A 20,279-nucleotide genomic window follows, 5' to 3' on the forward strand; every position below is an offset into this window, starting at 1 on the left:
ACGTAATTTGTGTACGACGCCAAAGAATGAAAGACAAAATGAAGCATTATTTGCCGTTTACAATAGCTGTACTGTCCGCAATCGAAAAATAAACACATAAGATAGGCTGTCGTAATTCTACGTTAATCTTTTGGTCGTGTCTTATAACCACCTTTTTCAACTATTATTATAAGAATTACTTATTTTGTCAAGAGCAAGTGGTCAAGGTATCGGCGCGTGGAGTAGCTTAAAAAAAAACCCATAAACTTCTCGAGGCCATATTTTGTTGTACAAATACCTGTTTCGTGGATTTTCTCGAATCTGCAACCTAATCCAAAACTGCTACATGTCTTTTACGGGCGAGAATACTATTTCAATATTATTCTTAGATTCTAATCATAACATCGAATTAATAATTAATCAAATAATGATTTTTCAAAACCAGCTGCCAATTATAATTATAATGCTGCTTTTCGGCAACACTGGCTGACCATGGAAACCGAATCCTCCGCCGTCAACTGCATGGCCCAGATCGTAGAGGGCTTCCCTCCCACGGTGGCGGCGCCTGTTGCATGGTGCGGTCCGGGGAATATTGGTTTAGGTGCTCAGCTCAGCACGCTTCGTTGAACCATGCGATAGAATTCCTGTATGTGTATGCTCTTCTGTACGAGTATCCACGTTCGGAGTTTTGTCAAACCAATCTAGAAGCTTTCGTTCCACGCTCGGCGCACTCGTAAGGCAGTCAGTCGGTCGACGGTCGGTGGTTAGAATAGTCCGATATTGTAGTGAAGATTTGCCCGCGAGACGTGACACTGGTTGCTTTCCCGGGTAGGTGGTGTGCGCTGTGGTTTGACAGCAGAACAGAGCAGAGCAGGGTTCGTTCCACTTGTTGTGGGCTTCCAGTAAGTGTAACTGATAGTGACCAATAATTGCCGGGTGGGTATTTGCAGTTTATCGGTAAAGGCATGAATAGTGTTTGTTTTACTGTGATTCACGTGTTTTACCGTGTTATGTGCAAAATAAGCATCGTTATTATCAAAAACCACAAGCTCAAGCTGTTATTCTTCTTTTTAGTATCTCTTATATAGGATTGACAATATCCAGATAGAAAATATACAAATTTTCTGAGGGAAGAATTAACCAAAACGTGTTCTCCATACGTACGTCTGCTGGGGGTGTGTGTGAATGTGCAGAAATTGATCCGGTGGGTTTAAGGAATCGCGAAAACTCAAGAGTATGTGATAATTGCTTTTTTAGCGTGAATTCGCAGAGGCTGAGTGATTAAAAATTCGTAAGGCTTCCGTGCATCGAATCGTCTCAGGTCGGAGGCTCTCCGGGTAGCAAGCCAACAGGTAGGGATCGAGGTCCAGCGGAACGAGAAAATGCTGTTGCCAGGGCGCATGACCAAAATTTTCCTATCTTCTGCTAGCCTAGCTGCCTAGCCTAGAGAGCATCGTGGGAGTGTGGGTTTTCGTTGTGTTTATTCATACAAAAATTCGTAATTGATTAGTCGTGTTTTTTTATTCTCCGACTTGCGTTCATAGCGTTCAACGAGGATAGGCAGAACAGCTAGCAGTCAGCGGAAACAGAGAAAATTCATTCATGATTCACTCACTGATGGACGTGTAAAAGAAAGCGTGTGTGCACTGCTCGAGAAGTGATGATATTGGTTCTAGTTTTTGCCGGTTGGATAATTTTTCGTTACTTCGGTTATCAGCTGTGCTCTAGGGTTTCTGGTGTTAATTAACCTTGAAGAGAAATTGAAATGGCTTATTTCTATCCATTTTGATAGTGTCCTTCGTACGCTGAACGTGTTCGCATTTTGCAGGTAAATACATAATTTTATCTCCTATCCCATGGCTCACGACACGGCGGTAGGTAGAGGCCATTTAAAAATAAAATGAAATGTCAAGTGATATTTAATTTTCGTCGACTTTTTGATATGCAAGAAAATGTAATGTGATTCTGTAACTATGAAGGGAAAGTTTTGCGTTATTATGAAGCCGCTTATAGTTTTGTTGTTGTGGTCTCGAAACAATTATTAAAAAAATCAAATGAAGGAAATCGATGTCACTTCTCGAAGTGTTCTTTGTCATTGGTTGTTAAGATTAGTGGCCTCGAATTGTCCTTGATCATGTAGTTGGATTCAAGTGTTTTCTTCTTCTCAGTCTAGTTCATATTGCTAGCAAGCGTGAAGCATAAAAACATTAAAAATGCGCAAAACACAGGAATTAAAAATGGTGGGAACGCTGTTGGGTCCGGTTTGGTTTAAATTATCTCAGATTTCATCTTTTTAGGAATTTGTTAATAGAAAATTCTAAAGTGAAATTCCTACCTCTTAGCATGTCGAAATAAGCAATTGAAATCTTTTTGATAGATGATTACAATTCCGGATAACCTCTAGAGTATGCATTGGTCATGCTTGAATGACAATATTTCAACTTATTATTAAGGATTCACCAAATGTACCGTCCTATACCAGCAAAATTTGAGAGTGTCTCGTATGGATAACTTGTATTGGTAATTTTTATCTACAATTTTGATGAACTTTAGTACTGCTTTATTATTTGTTTTTATACTGCCATTAAACGAAATCATTTTTAATAACAAGTGAACGTTTCCTTGATATAATAAAACATTAATTTATACGGATACAAAGGAGAAAAAAAACTAAACGATTTGGAATCAGTGAGACGGAAATATCCAACAAAGCATAGTGACGAAATAAAATAATGTTAATTATTCATTACAAAAAAAATCTCTAATATGCGAGGAAATCTTAGATTGTGTCATTATCATTACAAACATGCAATCACATACCGGGCGGACAGCCGATAAGATAAGCGAAATAAATAAATCGAAATACCAGTATCGATCTGTGAAAACTATTCCCGGTAATGCAAACCGGACGCAATAATATAAATATCGCCTGATAAGGCCCACTGGATTTAAATCAATTATCACGCGAATAGTTGAGCGAAATCATTTTAGGACGAACATTTTGCGTGTCGCAAAAGATAGTCTACGTGTCCACCGATCTAAAAATCTACCTCACATGTTAGCACAACTGTTACAACTGTAAAGCAAATAGTTGAGTGTTCATATGTAGCATTCGGAACACGATTGTCTACCAAACTGTTGTTTACCGACATTATGTCATCGCTGCGTCTGATGCAGTAAGTTTTGTTTGGAGATAGGGGATTCTACTACGGCTGGGCTGGGCTGGGTTTTCAACAGACACAACATTACTCAAATTGCATGCATACGTAAGTGGCTCCAACGCGGGTGATGTGGCTTCATGTGATAAAACTGGCTGACTGACTGGCGGACATGTGACGCCCGTTGATGCATACAGAAGGCGGACGAATCGACTAACCAAACCACCACGTGGCTCCCGTCCTCAGTCGTGTTTGACGCGTTATCCTACCATGCCGCCAAGAAAATCTTGATAAAAAAAAACATGCGATTCATGAATCATGTTACAGAAGTAACACTGTCGATTGGACTGAGCTGATGATCTAAACAAGATAATGTTTCGTTTGTTTGTCTAGCTTTTTCGATTGGGATAAATGTAATGAAAATCAATATTTTTTTTGAAAAATGGCTTTGAATATTCTCAATCTACCTATATATTCAGTATTTTCTTGAATTATTTCAAAGTAATAGTTATTAGAATACTCTTTCTGCCATTCCAATACATACTGACTGTCTCAGCAGCCGACCAAATCGGATCAGAAATTCATAGAGATTCTCATCTGTTCCAAAAGGACGCTTCGCAAAAATAAACCAAAGCATCACTGAAATGCAAAGCAATCTTTGCTTATTTACATAAACGGATTCTACGTATAAACACGGTTTCAATGTTTGACAATTTGAATATAAAACTAGTTTGATTCAATGCTAATTTTATTAAAATAACCAACCATCATTGGAAAATATATTTTTTTCTGCGCAGCGAATCAATTTTGTGTTTGGTTTTAGCTGTGACAATTCGATAGACTTTTCTGCTATTATAATTTTATTTCATTGTGCATCTTTATTAATTTTATTTCTACCTTGGACGGAATGTGCATTTTGATGAGTATCTATAAATTTAGTTAATGTAAATTTGCTCTCATTTGATCATCGTTAGATCGATTTCAATTCGGTTTGTTGCAAAAGCTCAAAAACTACCTCTGAGATTAAAATCTTTGTGTTTTATGCGAATTTATTAGTATTACTTTGATGATATGGAATAATCATTGTCAAAAACTATATTTTTGAGCTTTTATCAAATTTTACCCACTTCTCCAAATTTAACGTAATCAACCCTTAATTAAGATTACTTTAAGTAAATTCAATACTTTTTTTTCGTTATTTGGAAATTTGTTTGATCAAATGTGATTGAGTTTTGACTGAGTTAGAAGTATTTTTCGAAAATATGTAGAATTGCACCGGGCATGCAAGGGTTAACATTGAAAGGTATGTGAATCTTTCAAAAGTTGCTTTTTAGGACACGTAAACATTGCCTAGTGTTGTAAGATCAGTATCTTTTGATTAGTATTTTTCATCACAAATTTTCAGGTAATCAATTTCACTCTATTCCACGGTGCAGGAGTTGTCGGTTTGGCGAAGGGCCACGTGAAACCAGTTTTTGCATTAGATTTTAAAATACTAGAGTGAACTCTAAAATTTACTCGTTCTCAATGAGTAGGATTTGATTTATTTTTCTTGATAAAAGAGTTTGTAAATCTATTCAATTCTTATTTATAATTTTGTCTCATCTTTCTGGTAAAGCTCGAATACAGTTACAATAGAAGTGTTCATGTTTTGATCCACGAATCGAACCATTTTTCGTTTACTTCATATGAGCATTACTGCTGATCAGCCAGACTATGTGCTATCGAACGGAAGAATATCTGGGGAATATTGCGGGTGAGGTAGAACTTCCAATTTGAGTGCTTCTATGAGGGTTTTAGCGATTTAGGCAGCATGAGGCCGACTATTGTCATGCAGCAGAATCACATTTTTGTGCCTCTGCTCGTATTGTGACTGTTATTCAAACAAAACTCGGATACCCAGTGATCACACGTCTATTTGATTTAATTTCTTCCCAGAATTTTTTAACTGCAGAAATAATTGAAACTAACTTGAATGAGATGAAATCAATCATCAAAAATTTCAAAAATATGAAAGCACATGGTGACGATGGAATCTTTAAAAATTGCATATTTCCCCAAATTATGGAAAAATGCAAAAAATACTCCAATTTTAAAACCGGATAAGAATCCAGCTAAAGTTTCAAGTTATCGACCAATCAGTTTGCTTTCTTCAATAAGTAAACTGTTTGAGAGAATTATTCGTAACAGAATGATGTCACACATCAACAAAAATTCAATTTTTGCAGATGAACAGTTTGGATTTCGCCATGGGAATTCCACTACTCATCAATTGCTCAGAGTTACTAATATGATACGAGCTAACAAATCTGAAGGTTATTCCACCGGAGCTGCTCTTTTAGGCATAGAAAAAGCATTCGACAGTGTTTGGCATAAAGGTTTGATTGCGAAATTGCAAACATTTAATTTTCCAATTTTCCTAATCAAAATTTTGAAAAATTATCTTACTGGTCGAACTCTGCAGGTTGTCTATCAGAATTCAAAATCTGATAGATTTCCTGTCAGAGCAGGTGTGCCTCAAGGTTCTGTCTTGGGCCCAGTCCTGTACAGCATATTCACTTCAGATCTTCCTGATTTGCCTCCAGGATGCACAAAGTCATTGTTCTGCGATAACACAAGCATTTCCGTAAAAGGAAAAAGCTTTCGTGTCATATGCAGTCGATTGCAGAATAGTTTAGATATTTTTTCTTCCTACTTGCAAAAGTGGAAAATCTCTCCCAATGCTTCTAAAACTCAAATGATAATTTTTCCCTATAAGACTAGGACATCTTTCCTCAAGCCAAACAATAATCACGTTGTCAAGATGAATGGGGTTATTTTAAGTTGGTCTGACAAAGTTAAGTACTTGGGACTAATTTACGATAAAAAACTTATTTTCAAAGAGCACATTGAGAGTGTACAAGCCAAGTGCATCAAATATACGAGATGTTTATATCCTCTCATCAACAGGAATCCTAAACTTTGTTTAAAGAACAAACTTTTGATTTACAAACAAATTTTTAGACCATCAATGCTCTATGCTGTACCGATCTGGTCAAGTTGCTGTTCAACAAGGAAGAAAACGCTCCAAAGGATTCAGAATAAAATTCTGAAAATGATTTTGAAGCGTCCTCCTTGGTTTGGTACACCCGAATTACATAGACTTACTGGTGTTGAACCATTAGAAGCTATGTCAAATAAAATTATTAACAATTTTCGACAAAAATCGTTGCAATCCTCAATTGCTTCGTTAAGCTCTCTTTATAGCCAATAAGTTAGCGATTAAGTTAGTTGTAAGTTTACTTCCCCTTTTCTGACAAGTAGGTTTAAATCCCTACGAATGATAAGTCCTAATTGCGAAAGCAAACAAATCCTAGCAATTAAAATTACAAATTACTAACAGTGTTGAGAGTCATGCTCGTTAATCTCATCATGTACACAGCACAACTTTCGTAGGGAGTATGTATTCGGCCGAGCCGACGACGTAGAAGCATTGTCGACTTTCGTTTTGTTGGGTTACTGTAAAGAATTCATTTTTCATCATCCGTCACGATGCGATAAAGAAAAAAAAGGAAATGGCTTGGCGGGTAGTTCGTAATACCGATGCAAACTGTTCCTGCATTTGGCATGGATCCCCATTGAGCGATTCTTCCAATTCAGCGAATTCGAAGGTTTTTGGCCTTTCTTGGCGCAGACAGTTTACAACATCAAAATCATCCCCTATTTCCAATTCAGCGACTTCGAAGGTTTTTGGCCTCTCTTGACGCAGACAGTTTGCAACATCAAAATCATCCCCTTTTTTTGGAACCAACCTCAGCACATTGTTTCTTTTGAGGCAGCATTTCAATAAAAAAATTTTAACTCTTGATGCGCTTCAGTCGCCGTTTTTTTAAATAAAATAAGAAAAGTGACGATTATTTGTCACAAAATCAAACATTTTCACACAAATTAAAGTATATGACGCTACAATAAAATTATAACTGTGTTTGTTTGTTTATTGTCCAGCAAGGTAAGGTTACCATACCAAACAGTCGCAAGTCGTAGTGTGGCCATTGCTGTACGTAAGAGTCGTCTCCATTCCTACTCTACAGTCTGCGTAGGGTCCGTAGGTCGTCTTCCATCTGATCGTTGCACCTTGTCCGCAGTGCATCTCTTCGTCTCGTCCTTCAGAGATTGATTTCAAGAACCATCGTTACCGGGATATAGTCCGACATCCTTTCGACATGCCCAGCCCACCGCAACCTGCCAATCTCAGCTGCTTTCGACGATAAATGGCTCCCCAAGCAGCTCCTGCAGTCCGTGATCCGTGGACACTTTTGTGATCCAGTGAATTTTATAAGACTTTTATGCAATTTGTAGCTCTCAAAATAATGAATAGGCACGGCATTTCTGCAATAACCTGTCGAACCGGGAATATCTGATCCGCGGTGGTGTGCCTTGTAGGCGGTGATCAAACGGGTATCTCACTCAAGAACAACAGAGCCGTCGTCAAGAACAGGCTACCGACAGAGCTCTATAAACATGGAAAAAAGGCACTAGCAACAGCGCTCCACTTGGTAATCTCTAGGATTCGGGAGGAAGAGAGACTACCGAAGGAATGGATGGAAGGAGTTGTATGCCCCATCTATAACAAGGGCGATCGGCTACAGTGCAACAACTATCGCGGCATAACGCTGATCAACGCTGCCTACAAAGTTCTCTCCCAGATTCTACTCCGCTGTCTATCTCTTTTAGCGAAAGAATTCGTAGGGCAGTACCAAGCGGGCTTCACCAAGCAGGCGCTACTACGGGTCAAATTTTCACTTTTCGGCGTGCCGACCCATCATGTGTTCGTGGACTTCAAGGCAGCGTATGATACAGTCGATCAAGACCAGCTATGACAAATAATGCACGTCTATGGTTTTCCGGGTAAACTGACACGACTTATCAAAGCTACCCTTAGACCGAGTGATGTGTTACGTGTGCGTGTCGGGGACACTCTCGAATCCCTTCGAAGCGCGCAGAGGGTTGAGACAAGGAGATGGATGATCCTGCACATTGTTCAACATTGCCCTTGAGGGTGTAATCCGACGAGCGGGCATCGAAACCGAGAGGAATGATTTTCAGCAAAGGCCTCGCAGACGACCTGGACATTATTACGAAAAACTCAGCGACGGCGGAAGCAATCTACGGCAGACCAAAAGTGGAAGTTAGAAGAGTTGGACTAGAAATAAATGCGTCGAAGACCAAGTACAGCCCCTCTAAAATTATGGGTCAGTCTACGTGTTGTCTGAATGTTCAAAAATAAATATAAAATCAATTAGTTTCACTGTAGCTGATGTGTGTAAATCGGTTGGGAAGAAAAATATCACTTACATAGTAAAAGACACATTTATGGGGCGCTACGTCGCTCCAAAGCGACGTATTCAAGCTAGAAATCGAGCCTACTTTGACTTCGCAGGACGCTTCGATCCAGGAGCATACGCCGCCGCGCGAAACTGGCGATGTACAAAACCCCAATTAGACCCGTAGTTCTCTATGAACTCGTAATCGTGATGCTGCTCACGGAGGACGTACGCGCACTGGCCTATTTGAACGGAAAGAGTTGCGTACAATATTTGGTGAAGAACAAACCAAAGGCGGCAGAGTGGCGTAGGCGTATGAACCGCGAGCTGCAGGCACTACTTGGAGAGATTCCTATTGTGCACCTGACGAAGATTGGGAGGCTACGATGGGCCGGGCATGTCGCGAGGATGCCGGAGACAGTCCTCAAGGACCCCACCGGCACCAGGAATAGCGGGGCCCAACATGCTAGATGGCTTGACCAGATTGAAGCGGATCTACGAGTATCGAGACGTCTAGGAAATTGGCGACGAGTAGCCCAGGACCGAGTAGAATGGAGGAAAAATCTTGATACGGCACGAGCCACTACGGCTCTAGGCTGCTGAAGCAAGTACCTTGTAGGTGGCGTTCAGCGGAGTAGATTGGACTTCTCCGGTACTCGTTTTTCCTCCCAATTCTTGAAATAACCCAGTGCACGGCTCTAGCCAGTGTTTCTCCATCGTATTTAAACAGGAATACTGGAATGTTGGTCCACTCTAGCAGCTGTATTATTTTTCAGCCGGCTAATCTTCTCCTCTCATTCCTCCTGTGGCTCACGTGATCGTAGTGACTTAGTCCGTAGACATATCTTACTCAACAGTTGAATGTAATACGTGACCGATCGAGGGAGCTTGCGCTAGGCTGAACAAGGGGGAACACCGCCAAACAAGTAAGCAGTAGAATCAATGACTTCAACAAAGTTGTAGTGGTGGTGCGGAGGCGGTACAGCAGTACAGCATTCTGAGACCTTCCCACAGTACAGCATTCTGACCTTCCCACTGCAGTTTACTTTGGGAAATAAATCCTTAGTTGCTGGCACTTTTAGACCATTCGATGGTTTGTCCATTCATCATCACTTCAGGTGTTGGCAAAATAGAGGTTCTGTGATGTCGGCTTGTGACTAACAGTGCTTTACTCTTGACTGGATTCATCATCCTGACAAACGCGCACACATGGTGGCCGGCGTACGTCTCGTACGTTTTCGGCGTAAATATGTATAGAACAGTGCTTCAGATCGTTGATATGGCAGCTAAAAGGACCAAAAACGACCAAAAACGGAGCCTTGAGGGAGATACGTCTGTCACAGTTGAGGCAGTAAGAGGGTGTCCTGAGGGAGGCGTTCTCTCTCCACTGCTGATCACTGGTGGTAGACGCTCTTCTCACTAAGGTATCGCTAAGCATTAACCCCGCTTAAAAAAGTCATTATACCCTTTACCGAGCGAAAGGTTGCATTTCATTACTCTTTTCCACTATTGAAATGGGGTAGGACTGAGTTTCAGCAATGAGACCAAATATGAAGGCAATTTTGACGATCTGGGTTTGCAGTACACTGTTCGGCAAGACCGGGGGGCAGAGTAGGCAGTGTGACTTTGCACTCGTATCCAAGTGAGTTTTAAAACTTGCTTGCACATTTATTTTCGGTTTGCACGTAAACCCTACTAACAGTGCATTACACTTGAGTTAGATTGGAGTTTGAATCCTGCATAACAACAATTGCATAAAAATCGAATTGCGATGAAATTCGCGCCGCGTCTGCTGCAATAGTTTGTTGCATTGTCCTTTGAAAGCATAAATTCTATCTAAAAACAAAACTCATCGCGTCACATCATCGCCTGCATCGTTGGATATATCGTGCACTGCATGCATTGCACGCATTTAAACTCAATCGATCAGAGTGTGCGGTGCAAAAAAAACTCAAACTATCGAGAGGAAGCAGATTCAAGTTGGATTCAAATTTGGAAAAGTGTTACTCAGTTCAACTTTGCACGAGTTCATGCCATCACTGCCGGGGGGTTAAACCACAATTAGCACTCTGGTCTTACATCGCCATTTCTCGGCCACGTACAACCTGCGGCAGAACACACATTACTAATTCTGAATGGATATTTTAGTACATAAGTAAATCATTACAAACTCCCCCCCCCCCTATAAAAACAAAAAAAAAACTACGTAGCCCTACTATGGTGGCCTGAGGTAAATGAAACGACAGCTCAGGCAAAACTTAACAAAGTACAACTAACGGCCTGTGTTTCAGTTAGCAGTGCCCTGCGCACAACGCCGACTACAGCAATGGAAGCCATTCTCTGCTTACTGCCTGTACATCTGCATGTAAAGAAGGAGGCAGAGCTTGGTGCACTGAGGCTACGAAGAAACACAACGATGCTCGAAGGTGACCTAACGGGCATCCTGAAAAAGTTCAAGCTAACACCTTCAGTAACAGTAGTCTCAGACTGGATGGAAGCAAAACCCAACATGGACGTTCCATGTAGGGTGATTGACACAGATCGTTCGGTGTGGATACCCGTGTTCCATTCGATTCTACACGGATGGCTCAAAAAACAGGTCAGGACTGTATCAGGGATCTACGGATCAGGTATAAAGTCCACTATCTCTGGCAAACCGTCTTTCAAGCAGAGGCATACGCAATAAATCAGTGCTACGATATGTCTGAAGCGTAACTATAGACATGAGAAAATCGGAATCTTTTCAGACAGTCAGACCGTAATGCTGGCATTAAAGTCTGCCAGATGTGTTTCTAGACTAATCTGGGAATGCATTGCAACACTCAGGAAATTTTCCCGCCTCAACAAAGTTATGCTACTTTGGGTACCCGGACATTGCGGAATCGAGGGAAATGAAGTTGCCGACAGCAAGACAAGGATCTGCTCAGTAATTCATTGGACCGGGACCGTTTCTGTGTATCTCTATATCCGCCGTTAAAGGCGAACTAAGTACATGGGAAAAGCCAGAAATAGCATCTCATTGGCAACGTGCACAGGGTTGTAGACAAGTTAAAATGTTTATCTACCCCGATCTTGCGATTACCAAAAAGCTACCTAGTTTAACTCGTAGTGAACTACACATCATTACGAGACTCCTCACTGGACCTTGTCCCGCTCTCTTACATAGATAGAAAATCGACAAAGTTCCAACCGACAATTGCCGCTTCTGCAACGCTGAACCTGAAAACTCAGTGCATTTGCTCTGCTTTTGCTTTATCGAGGTTCAACTTCTTCGGAAGTTAGCTCTCAACTCCATACCAGGGATGGAGCACCAATCTCAAAACGGTCACTAGTTTCATCAACCATATTGTCCCGAATTGGGGCACAGACTTACAAACAACTAGCTCAACTCCTTCAATGAGTTCGAGCATTCTGTAATCTGTGTAAAGCAATCGGGGCCAACCACAATAGACAATCATATCTGTCGCAGTGGCACTTCTGCCCAACGCCCTTCAGGCATACAAAAAAAAAGCCATCGATACATTGAGTAACAACCACCACAAAAAAAAATCAAATGTTGAAAATTTTCAAATGTTAAAATATCAAATGCCTTCGAAAAGTCGGGCACCTTCTTTATCGATAATAGCTCCTAAATCTTATCTTTGTTGCGCATCTAATTAATTTCGTCAGATGATTTCATGAACGGCTCTGTAACCATATTTCAATTTGGTAGATTATGATTTATGCTTAAAAGTACAAATATATATAATAATATATAATAATATATATCGAAACTTATTCATCGAATTTTGAGGTCTTTGTAACCATTCTAACGTTTGGTAATAAAATAATTAGCAACATAGCGGCCTACTTCATGCCCACTTGCAGCATGTGTGAAAGCCTTGTCTCGATGAAAAAGCACTCTTTTGTTATTTGTTGTTAATTCATTCTGCAATTACAATTTGCAACACCATCTCTATGTCAGACCAATAACGTTTCAGCCCATGCAGCAATCGATATCTTTCTTGATGTTTCTCTTTCTATCACAAAAAGACTTTTGTCCAAACAATTTTGTCAAATTGTTGTTAACCTATGTTGGCTACTTCGAATATCACAACCGTAGTAAATATCACAAACCACAGCGAACCACCCCTGTCGGTATTCAACAACAATTGCTGCATGGGACGTCAGGGCGGTGCGATGACAAGCAACTGCATAAGTGTCACCAGCATCAGTGCATCATCATCCCGGAGGTTGTTACGGACCGTTTTCGTGATGTTCCACCTGAGAAGAGCGGATTTCTTTGGCGCCGGTGGCTTCTAGAGCTGAACAAAACCAGTTAGACTGCAGAGGAAGGAGCCATTCTTATTCGCCAATCGCCCCAGGAAACATAGTTATCCAACGTAAATTAAAATACCCAGGATATGTTAAGTAGAAAATAAATCGTGTAGAAAATAAAAGTAGTTGCTAATATAAAATACGTGTAGAATAAATAGTTAAGGTAGCTTTCCGAACAGTGGAGTGTCATTTATTTAGTGACGGAAGGCCCAAGAGGCAACGCTGCTTCCATCGGCAGTATAGCTAGATTGCCGCTCACCAAGGAAATTGTTCACGTGCTTTCCGAATTTTGGATACAGTCCACTCACCAAGAAAAGGAACCACCCCCGGGAATTTTGGATCAGTTCTCAACATTTTGGTCCTTCGAACCGGATTCTAGGGAGGATTCCGGAGGAATTAAAGCGATTAAAATACCGCGCAAGGGCGCCATCGTTATTTTCGCATAATTGGAGGTATAAAGGTGAACAATTACCCGCCATCGTGATCGCATAGGAGCAAAGGAGCGTCTTTTTTGGGCGATCTACTTTAGAGGAGTTCGGATTACACAATCGTCAACTAACGCAATCATACAACCGGCAACGTGAAGTAGCACAGTACTGCTACGATTTATTCACACATCAGTTCACTCTAAGGAGCAGCGCCGACAGGAAACCTACCCGGAACGGGCTGGTTGTCCTGGTTTGTCCAGGTAAATTAAATACAGAATTATATGTCCTACCGTTGCTAGGCCTTTTACGGAGTCTACAACAGCATTTCCCTTTATTTTCTATACGTTTTCTGCAACCAATCTTACGACGAGAGCCGACGGCACCGTGGTGGTTAATAATCCACGCGCGCAGAGTCAATCCAGACGTGCAGTTTAATCACCATAAACTGAAAGGACACAACGGGTCAAAAATCAGCTAATTATTCTGATATCCAACTGAAACTAACCTGCGAACCGGCATACATCTGCGACGGCGACACTGCTGTTTTAATTCGACGCTGTTAATCTACTGTTGTTATTGCATCGATCAGCTGCCCTACACAAAGGCAAGCAGCAGCACCCAGCGCACACGGAGAGATTGATTGGTATCGCATCGACTGCTGTTTTCTCTCAGGTCAGTTTTTTTATTACACCAATTGTATATGTCCAGTCGAGGCTAGTATTTGCTCACTACAACCACACTTTTTATCGGCACGGTGGGGTTGATTGGATCAATCTATTGGAGTTTGTCGTTCTCACTGGCCGTCTGAGTGATCTTGCATTGTTAATGGGATGCGATCACTGATAGATTCGTGGCACTATTTTGGAAAATAGGTTGCAGCTACTGCTTTCTAAGGTCAGTTAAGCTGGTATATGTCCGGCCGAGGTCGGACAGTTTGAATTTTACTACAAAATAAATTCTCTTTCGACACTGTTTGAATGTGAATGATCGTCGCGCAATTGGAGTGAGAGACTGATAGAGCTTAATCGCAATTTAGGCGTTAAGAAAGGTTGGCACGCAAGAAGGCAGATGTGATATTGGAAATTGATCGCACTGTTCTTCTTTAAATTCAAATTGCTGTTCCGGTTAAACTGTTTTGTAGAGATTGCAACAAACCCTGTTTCTCCAGGTAAATATAGAATAGCTCTACAGTATATGTTCAGCCGAAGTTCGAGACTTCACAGATTATTACATCCAATTATTCGTTTTTCAAATCGCCCTGTCAAATCGTAAACGTCGCAATGCCGGCGACGACATCGACGGGTTCTAAAAAGGCCCCCGCGCTAAAGACGCTTCAAGCTAAATTGAAGTCGTTTCTAACCATGTTTAAGGATATCGGTGAGTTTGCACAAGCGTTCAGTGTTGAAACTACTGCTAGCCAGGTGACGGTGCGACTTGAGAAGCTAGAAGAGTTGTGGGAGAAGGTGAATGACGTCATCTTGGAAATCGAAATTCACGAAGACTATACGGCAGAGGATGAAGCTTATATACAGCAGCGGTCGGAGTTTGGCAACAAGTACTATGCGGTAAAATCGGCACTTTTGGACAAGGTTAAGGAATTGGAGGAACATCCGGCCATGAATACTTCTCTTCGCGCCAATGATACGACGCAGCAACCTACCGTTGAGCACGTTCGTCTCCCACAAATCAAACTTCAAACGTTTGATGGAAATATTGATGAGTGGTTGAGTTTTCGAGATCTTTACACTTCGTTGATTCACTGGAAGGCCGATCTACCCGATGTTGAGAAGTTCCACTACCTAAAGGGATGTTTGGCTGGTGAGGCAAAAGCTTTGATAGACCCACTATCTATTACAAGGGCAAATTACCAAATTGCCTGGGATACGCTTACAAAACGATATAATGATAGCAAGTTTCTGAAACGAAGGCAGGTGCAAGCACTTTTCAAGCTACCTTCGTTAACGAGAGAATCTTCCGCTGAGTTGCAGGCCTTGTTGGAAGGCTTTGAACGGGTTGTTCAGACACTGGATCAGCTTATACAACCAGTAGATTACAAGGATTTGCTATTGTTGGACATTCTATCCACACGATTAGATAACACAACAAGACGTGCCTGGGAAGAATATTCTTCGACGAAGGAAAATGACACAGTGAAAGATTTGACCGAGTTTCTACAAAGGAGGGTACGAGCTCTTGGATCATTACACACGAAGCCTACGGAAGCCAAGCCAGAGTTTTCACGAGAATTTAGGAAGGGTTTTACTCCAGCACGTCATAGTCATAATGTTGTTCAAAACACAACGGGAAATTGCGTGGCGTGCACAGAGTCGCATCCGTTGTATTTATGTTCAGCGTTTCAGCGGCTTACGGTGTCTGCCCGGGATAAACTACTTCGGACGCATTCTCTTTGTAGGAATTGCTTTAAAAAGGGGCACAGGGCTTCGGATTGTCCATCAAAATACGTTTGCCGCATCTGTAAGGAAAAGCATCACACGTTGGTATGCTTCAGAGCTGAAAGCAACCATGCTGCTAAGGAAAGGATTAGCAAGGACAGTGGTGTAACCAAAGAGGTGTCATCGCAGGCTGCTAGTACATCGGGTACTCAAGTGTCTGCAAATGTATCTGGTCATAAAATATCATCAGTGCTGCTGGCTACAGCGGTCGTATTGGTGGAAGACGACCAAGGCTTTCGTTTTCCAGCGAGAGCTTTACTAGATTCCGGCTCCGAATGCAACTTTATGACAGTAGGATTGGCTCAAAAAATGAAACTTAAACGTCAAAGGTCTGACGTGGCAGTATGCGGAATTGGCGACTTGAGTACAAGGGTAAAACAAACAGCAAACACCACCATCAAGTCTCGAGTAACAGACTTCACGCGTAGAATGGAATTTCTACTGTTGCCTAAAGTGACGGCCAATCTCCCCATAACAAATGTGAATTTGGCTGGATGGCAAATTCCGACTGGTGTCGAACTAGCGGATCCAGCATTTTTCGTATCTAAAGCAGTAGACTTGGTGCTAGGCATACAGCATTTCTTTTCATTTTTTAACACCGGAAATGAGGTTCGGCTGGGAGAAAATCTACCGATGCTGACGGAGTCAGTCTTTGGATGGGTAGTTTCCGGTGCGGTGGATAATTTCCAACATAATTCGGTTACTTCCTGCAATATGACGGTCGGTCTGGAAGAATTATTAAGTCGTTTTTGGTCTTGTGAGGAGATTGGTCCTCCCACAAATTATTCTCCGGAAGAGTTATGCTGCGAGGAGCAGTTTGCTCAAACTGTGAAACGAGGTTCCGATGGTCGGTACACAGTTTCCCTACCCAAGGTTGAAGGCGCATTGGCAAAGATTGGCGAGTCAAGGGACATCGCATTTCGGCGACTGCAAGGATTAGAACGTAGGTTACTGAAGAACGTAGAGCTGCGGCAGCAGTACGATCAGTTTATGGAGGAATACCTACAACTGGGACATATGCGTAAGGTGGAAACGCGTTCCCTAGAGCAAGAAACTCGCTGCTATTTACCACATCATCCGGTGGTTAAGGAAGAGAGTACTACTACTAAGGTCAGGGTAGTATTTGACGCGTCTTGTAAAACGGCAACCGGAGTGTCGCTAAACGATATATTACTGACGGGGCCAGTAGTACAGGAGGATCTCCGATCGATTATTTTGCGTAGTCGAACGAAGCAAATCATGTTAGTTTCTGATGTCGAGAAAATTTTTAGGCAAATTGAAATTAACGCAGCGGATAGGCCGCTTCAAAGCATCTTGTGGCGAACAGATAGCAGCAAAAATGCCGAAACATATGAGCTAACCACGGTGACGTACGGAACCAGGCCCGCACCGTTTCTAGCAACCAGGACTCTCAAACAACTCGCTATGGATGAGCGAACACATTTTCCTCTCGCAGCAAGGGCTGTGGATCAAGATGTGTATATGGACGACGTTTTGACTGGGGTCGATGATGAGGAAACAGCATTAATGTTAAGAATGCAGTTAGAGGAAATGCTGCAAAGGGCGGCTTTCGATTGAGGAAGTGGGCGTCAAATTGTCCCTCAGCCTTGCAAGGCATGTCAGAGGACAATTTAGCAGTGGTAAGGACCGAGGGATACCAACTGGATTCAGATCCAGCAGTAAGAACGTTGGGACTCATCTGGCATCCAAACACGGACGTATTTAAATTCCGTTTCAAAGTACCAGATTTAACTGAGGGCGAAACACTAACGAAACGCAGAATTCTATCGATCATCGCTACACTTTTTGATCCGCTGGTTGATTGGAGCGGTGATAACAACTGCTAAGGTGTTTATGCAGTTGCTGTGGTGCTTGAAAGATGAAAAGGATAACCGATTGGGGTGGGATCAGCCCCTACCAGTGAAGGTTCAAGGTGATTGGAGATATTTTCACGGTCAGCTACTATTGTTGAACGAGCTAGTGATAAGTCGTTGTGTGATTCGACCGAAAGCAGTCTCTGTGGAGCTGCACGTGTTTTCAGACGCGTCCGAGCGTGCGTATGGAGCGTGTGCGTATGTCAGAAGCATTGATACAGGAGGAAATGTTTCAGTCGCACTACTCACTTCCAAATCTAAGGTGGCACCGCTGCAATGCCAATCCATACCAAGGTTGGAATTATGCGGAGCACGCATGGCGGCAGAACTATCGAAACAAGTGGTTGAGGCTCTGAAAATGGACATGGAAATGACCTTTTGGACGAATTCCACCTGCGTCCTCAGATGGATCAAGGGTGCGCCGTCAACATGGATAACCTTTGTAGCTAATAGGGTAGCAAAAATCCAAGTGCTTACCGAAAATAAGATATGGCGGCATGTTCCGGGATTAGAGAATCCTGCCGATCTTACCTCACGGGGAATTAACCCGAATCAAATTCAGAACAACGTTCTTTGGTGGGAAGGCCCCGCGTGGCTCAAAGCAGAAAGGGAATTCTGGCCAGAGCAGCCAGCCGAGTCTATTACAGAGGATGTAACCCGAGAAGCTCGTCGTTCGGTTCTGCATTGCACAAGCCAGCAGGAAGCATTTAGCTCTTGGTACGTACGGAAATTTTCGACGTTCACAGCGCTTTTGAGGTGTACTGCACACTTTTGTAGACGTCTGGATCGTTCCAAAGGAGTGGAGCGAAATGAACGGAGTGGCTTCTTAAAGGCATCGGAGCTGAAATTGGCAGAGCAGATGTTGATTCGTTGCGTGCAGAGAGAGGTATTTGTGAACGAGTGGAAGGCACTCTCGAACAATTCAGTTGTACAACGGAACTCACCGTTACGCTGGTTTAACCCGGTAATGTCAGAGGAGAAACTAATTAGAGTTGGAGGACGACTAGCCAATTCACTTAGTAACGAGGAAACTAAGCACCCCGTCGTGCTCCCAGCAAGGCATCCATTCACAAGGCTTCTTCTTGAGCATTACCACCATAAGTTACTACACGCAGGTCCGCAATTACTGCTTGGTACGGTGAGATTAAAATACTGGCCGTTGGGTGGTCGCACCGTAGCACGACAGATTGTACATAATTGTTAGCGATGTTTCAGAGTTAAACCGAAATCAATCCAACAGTTGATGGGGGAGTTGCCGGCAGCGCGAGTGACTGCCGCCCGCCCGTTTTCCAAAACTGGGGTGGACTATTTCGGTCCTATTTATGTGCGCCCAGGACCTCGCCGCACAGCTGTGAAGGGCTATGTTGCGGTGTTTGTTTGTATGTTTACAAAGGCAGTGCACTTGGAGCTTGTGACAGACCTTTCTACGGAGTGTTTTCTGAAGGCATTGCGTAGATTCATCGCGAGGAGAGGTAGATGTTCGGAAATATTCTCGGACAATGGTACGAATTTCGTTGGAGCTCGAAACCAGTTGAAATTGTTGTTCGAACTGGTACGTAGTAAGGGACACCAAGAGTGCGTGATGAAGGAATGTGCAAACGAAGGAATTTATTGGCACTTCAACCCACCGAGTGCTCCCCATTTCGGTGGCTTATGGGAAGCGGTAGTTAAATCAGCTAAATACCATTTAGTGCGGGTTCTCGGGGATCACCGTTGACACCCATGTCTGATGACCCCAACGATTTTGAGCCGCTGACACCAGGTCATTTTTTAATTGGAACATCTCTGCAACAACTCTCAGATCCAGATTATTCCACTATTCCCATGAATCGACTCAGGCATTGGCAGGTCATGCAAAAAAAGCTGCAGGAGTTTTGGAAGAGATGACACTTGGAGTACTTAGCCCAACTGCAAGGAAGAACCAAGCGTTGGCGTCCTGCAGTTCCGATTACCGAAGGGCAGTTAGTCGTTATACGGGAGGAAAACCTACCACCAATTAAATGGAAGCTGGGTAGAGTTCAAGAGGTGCATCCTGGAGACGATGGAGTCGTCAGGGTTGTCACGCTAAAAACTGCAGCTGGAATTTTGAAAAGACCCGTTGAAAAGATCTGCATACTGCCGGCATCATCAGCAGTAGAGGACAACTCCCAATAGTGTTGGCACATCGTAGCCCGTTCACCTGGTGCGCGAAAGGCTTTTCTCTTTTCGTTTCAGAAATCCAGCAATTTCAGCGCGGGCGAGGATGTTGGCTACTTCGAATATCACAACCGTAGTAAATATCACAAACCACAGCGAACCACCCCTGTCGGTATTCAACAACAATTGCTGCATGGGACGTCAGGGCGGTGCGATGACAAGCAACTGCATAAGTGTCACCAGCATCAGTGCATCATCATCCCGGAGGTTGTTACGGACCGTTTTCGTGATGTTCCACCTGAGAAGAGCGGATTTCTTTGGCGCCGGTGGCTTCTAGAGCTGAACAAAACCAGTTAGACTGCAGAGGAAGGAGCCATTCCTATTCGCCAATCGCCCCAGGAAACATAGTTATCCAACGTAAATTAAAATACCCAGGATATGTTAAGTAGAAAATAAATCGTGTAGAAAATAAAAGTAGTTGCTAATATAAAATACGTGTAGAATAAATAGTTAAGGTAGCTTTCCGAACAGTGGAGTGTCATTTATTTAGTGACGGAAGGCCCAAGAGGCAACGCTGCTTCCATCGGCAGTATAGCTAGATTGCCGCTCACCAAGGAAATTGTTCACGTGC

At 42.6% G+C, this 20,279-nt stretch overlaps 3 protein-coding genes across 9 annotated transcripts in view; all 3 read left to right on the plus strand.

Moving 5' to 3' along the window:
* The window catches only part of LOC129726880 (peroxisomal acyl-coenzyme A oxidase 3), a 47,702-nt gene that overhangs the window by 13,319 nt on the left and 14,104 nt on the right, over positions 1 to 20,279 (plus strand). The window contains exon 1 of one of the 7 annotated variants that reach the window (XM_055684075.1): positions 709 to 807. The exons of 1 other annotated variant lie outside the window; for it this stretch is intronic. The gene's annotated coding sequence lies outside the window, so the exon portion shown is untranslated. Of the gene's footprint in view, positions 1 to 708; positions 916 to 1,440; positions 1,808 to 13,578; positions 13,858 to 19,926; positions 20,066 to 20,279 lie in introns of those variants that run through there. 5 more of the 7 variants (XM_055684071.1, XM_055684073.1, XM_055684072.1 and 2 more) reach the window with 5 other exon arrangements.
* LOC129728327 (uncharacterized) lies at positions 14,466 to 17,216 on the plus strand. The gene has a single exon (XM_055686764.1). It carries the CDS (start codon positions 14,466 to 14,468, stop codon positions 17,214 to 17,216), a length of 2,751 nt encoding a protein of 916 aa, XP_055542739.1.
* On the plus strand, positions 17,829 to 20,005 carry LOC129728328 (uncharacterized). Its single transcript, XM_055686765.1, has 2 exons — positions 17,829 to 18,650; positions 19,727 to 20,005. Exons 1-2 carry the CDS (start codon positions 17,829 to 17,831, stop codon positions 20,003 to 20,005), a joined length of 1,101 nt encoding a protein of 366 aa, XP_055542740.1.

Source organism: Wyeomyia smithii, chromosome 3, assembly GCF_029784165.1.
Source record: "Wyeomyia smithii strain HCP4-BCI-WySm-NY-G18 chromosome 3, ASM2978416v1, whole genome shotgun sequence".
In the NCBI taxonomy this organism is placed as follows: Eukaryota; Metazoa; Arthropoda; class Insecta; order Diptera; family Culicidae; genus Wyeomyia; species Wyeomyia smithii.

Bases quoted from the DNA above. Each gene is read 5' to 3' on its own strand.
- LOC129728327 (XM_055686764.1), top strand. From the start codon at position 14,466: ATGCCGGCGACGACATCGACGGGTTCTAAAAAGGCCCCCGCGCTAAAG.
- LOC129728328 (XM_055686765.1), top strand. From the start codon at position 17,829: ATGGCGGCAGAACTATCGAAACAAGTGGTTGAGGCTCTGAAAATGGAC. The intron at 18,651-19,726 runs GTGAGATTAAAA...TTTTCGTTTCAG, and splicing joins CGCAATTACTGCTTGGTACG to AAATCCAGCAATTTCAGCGC.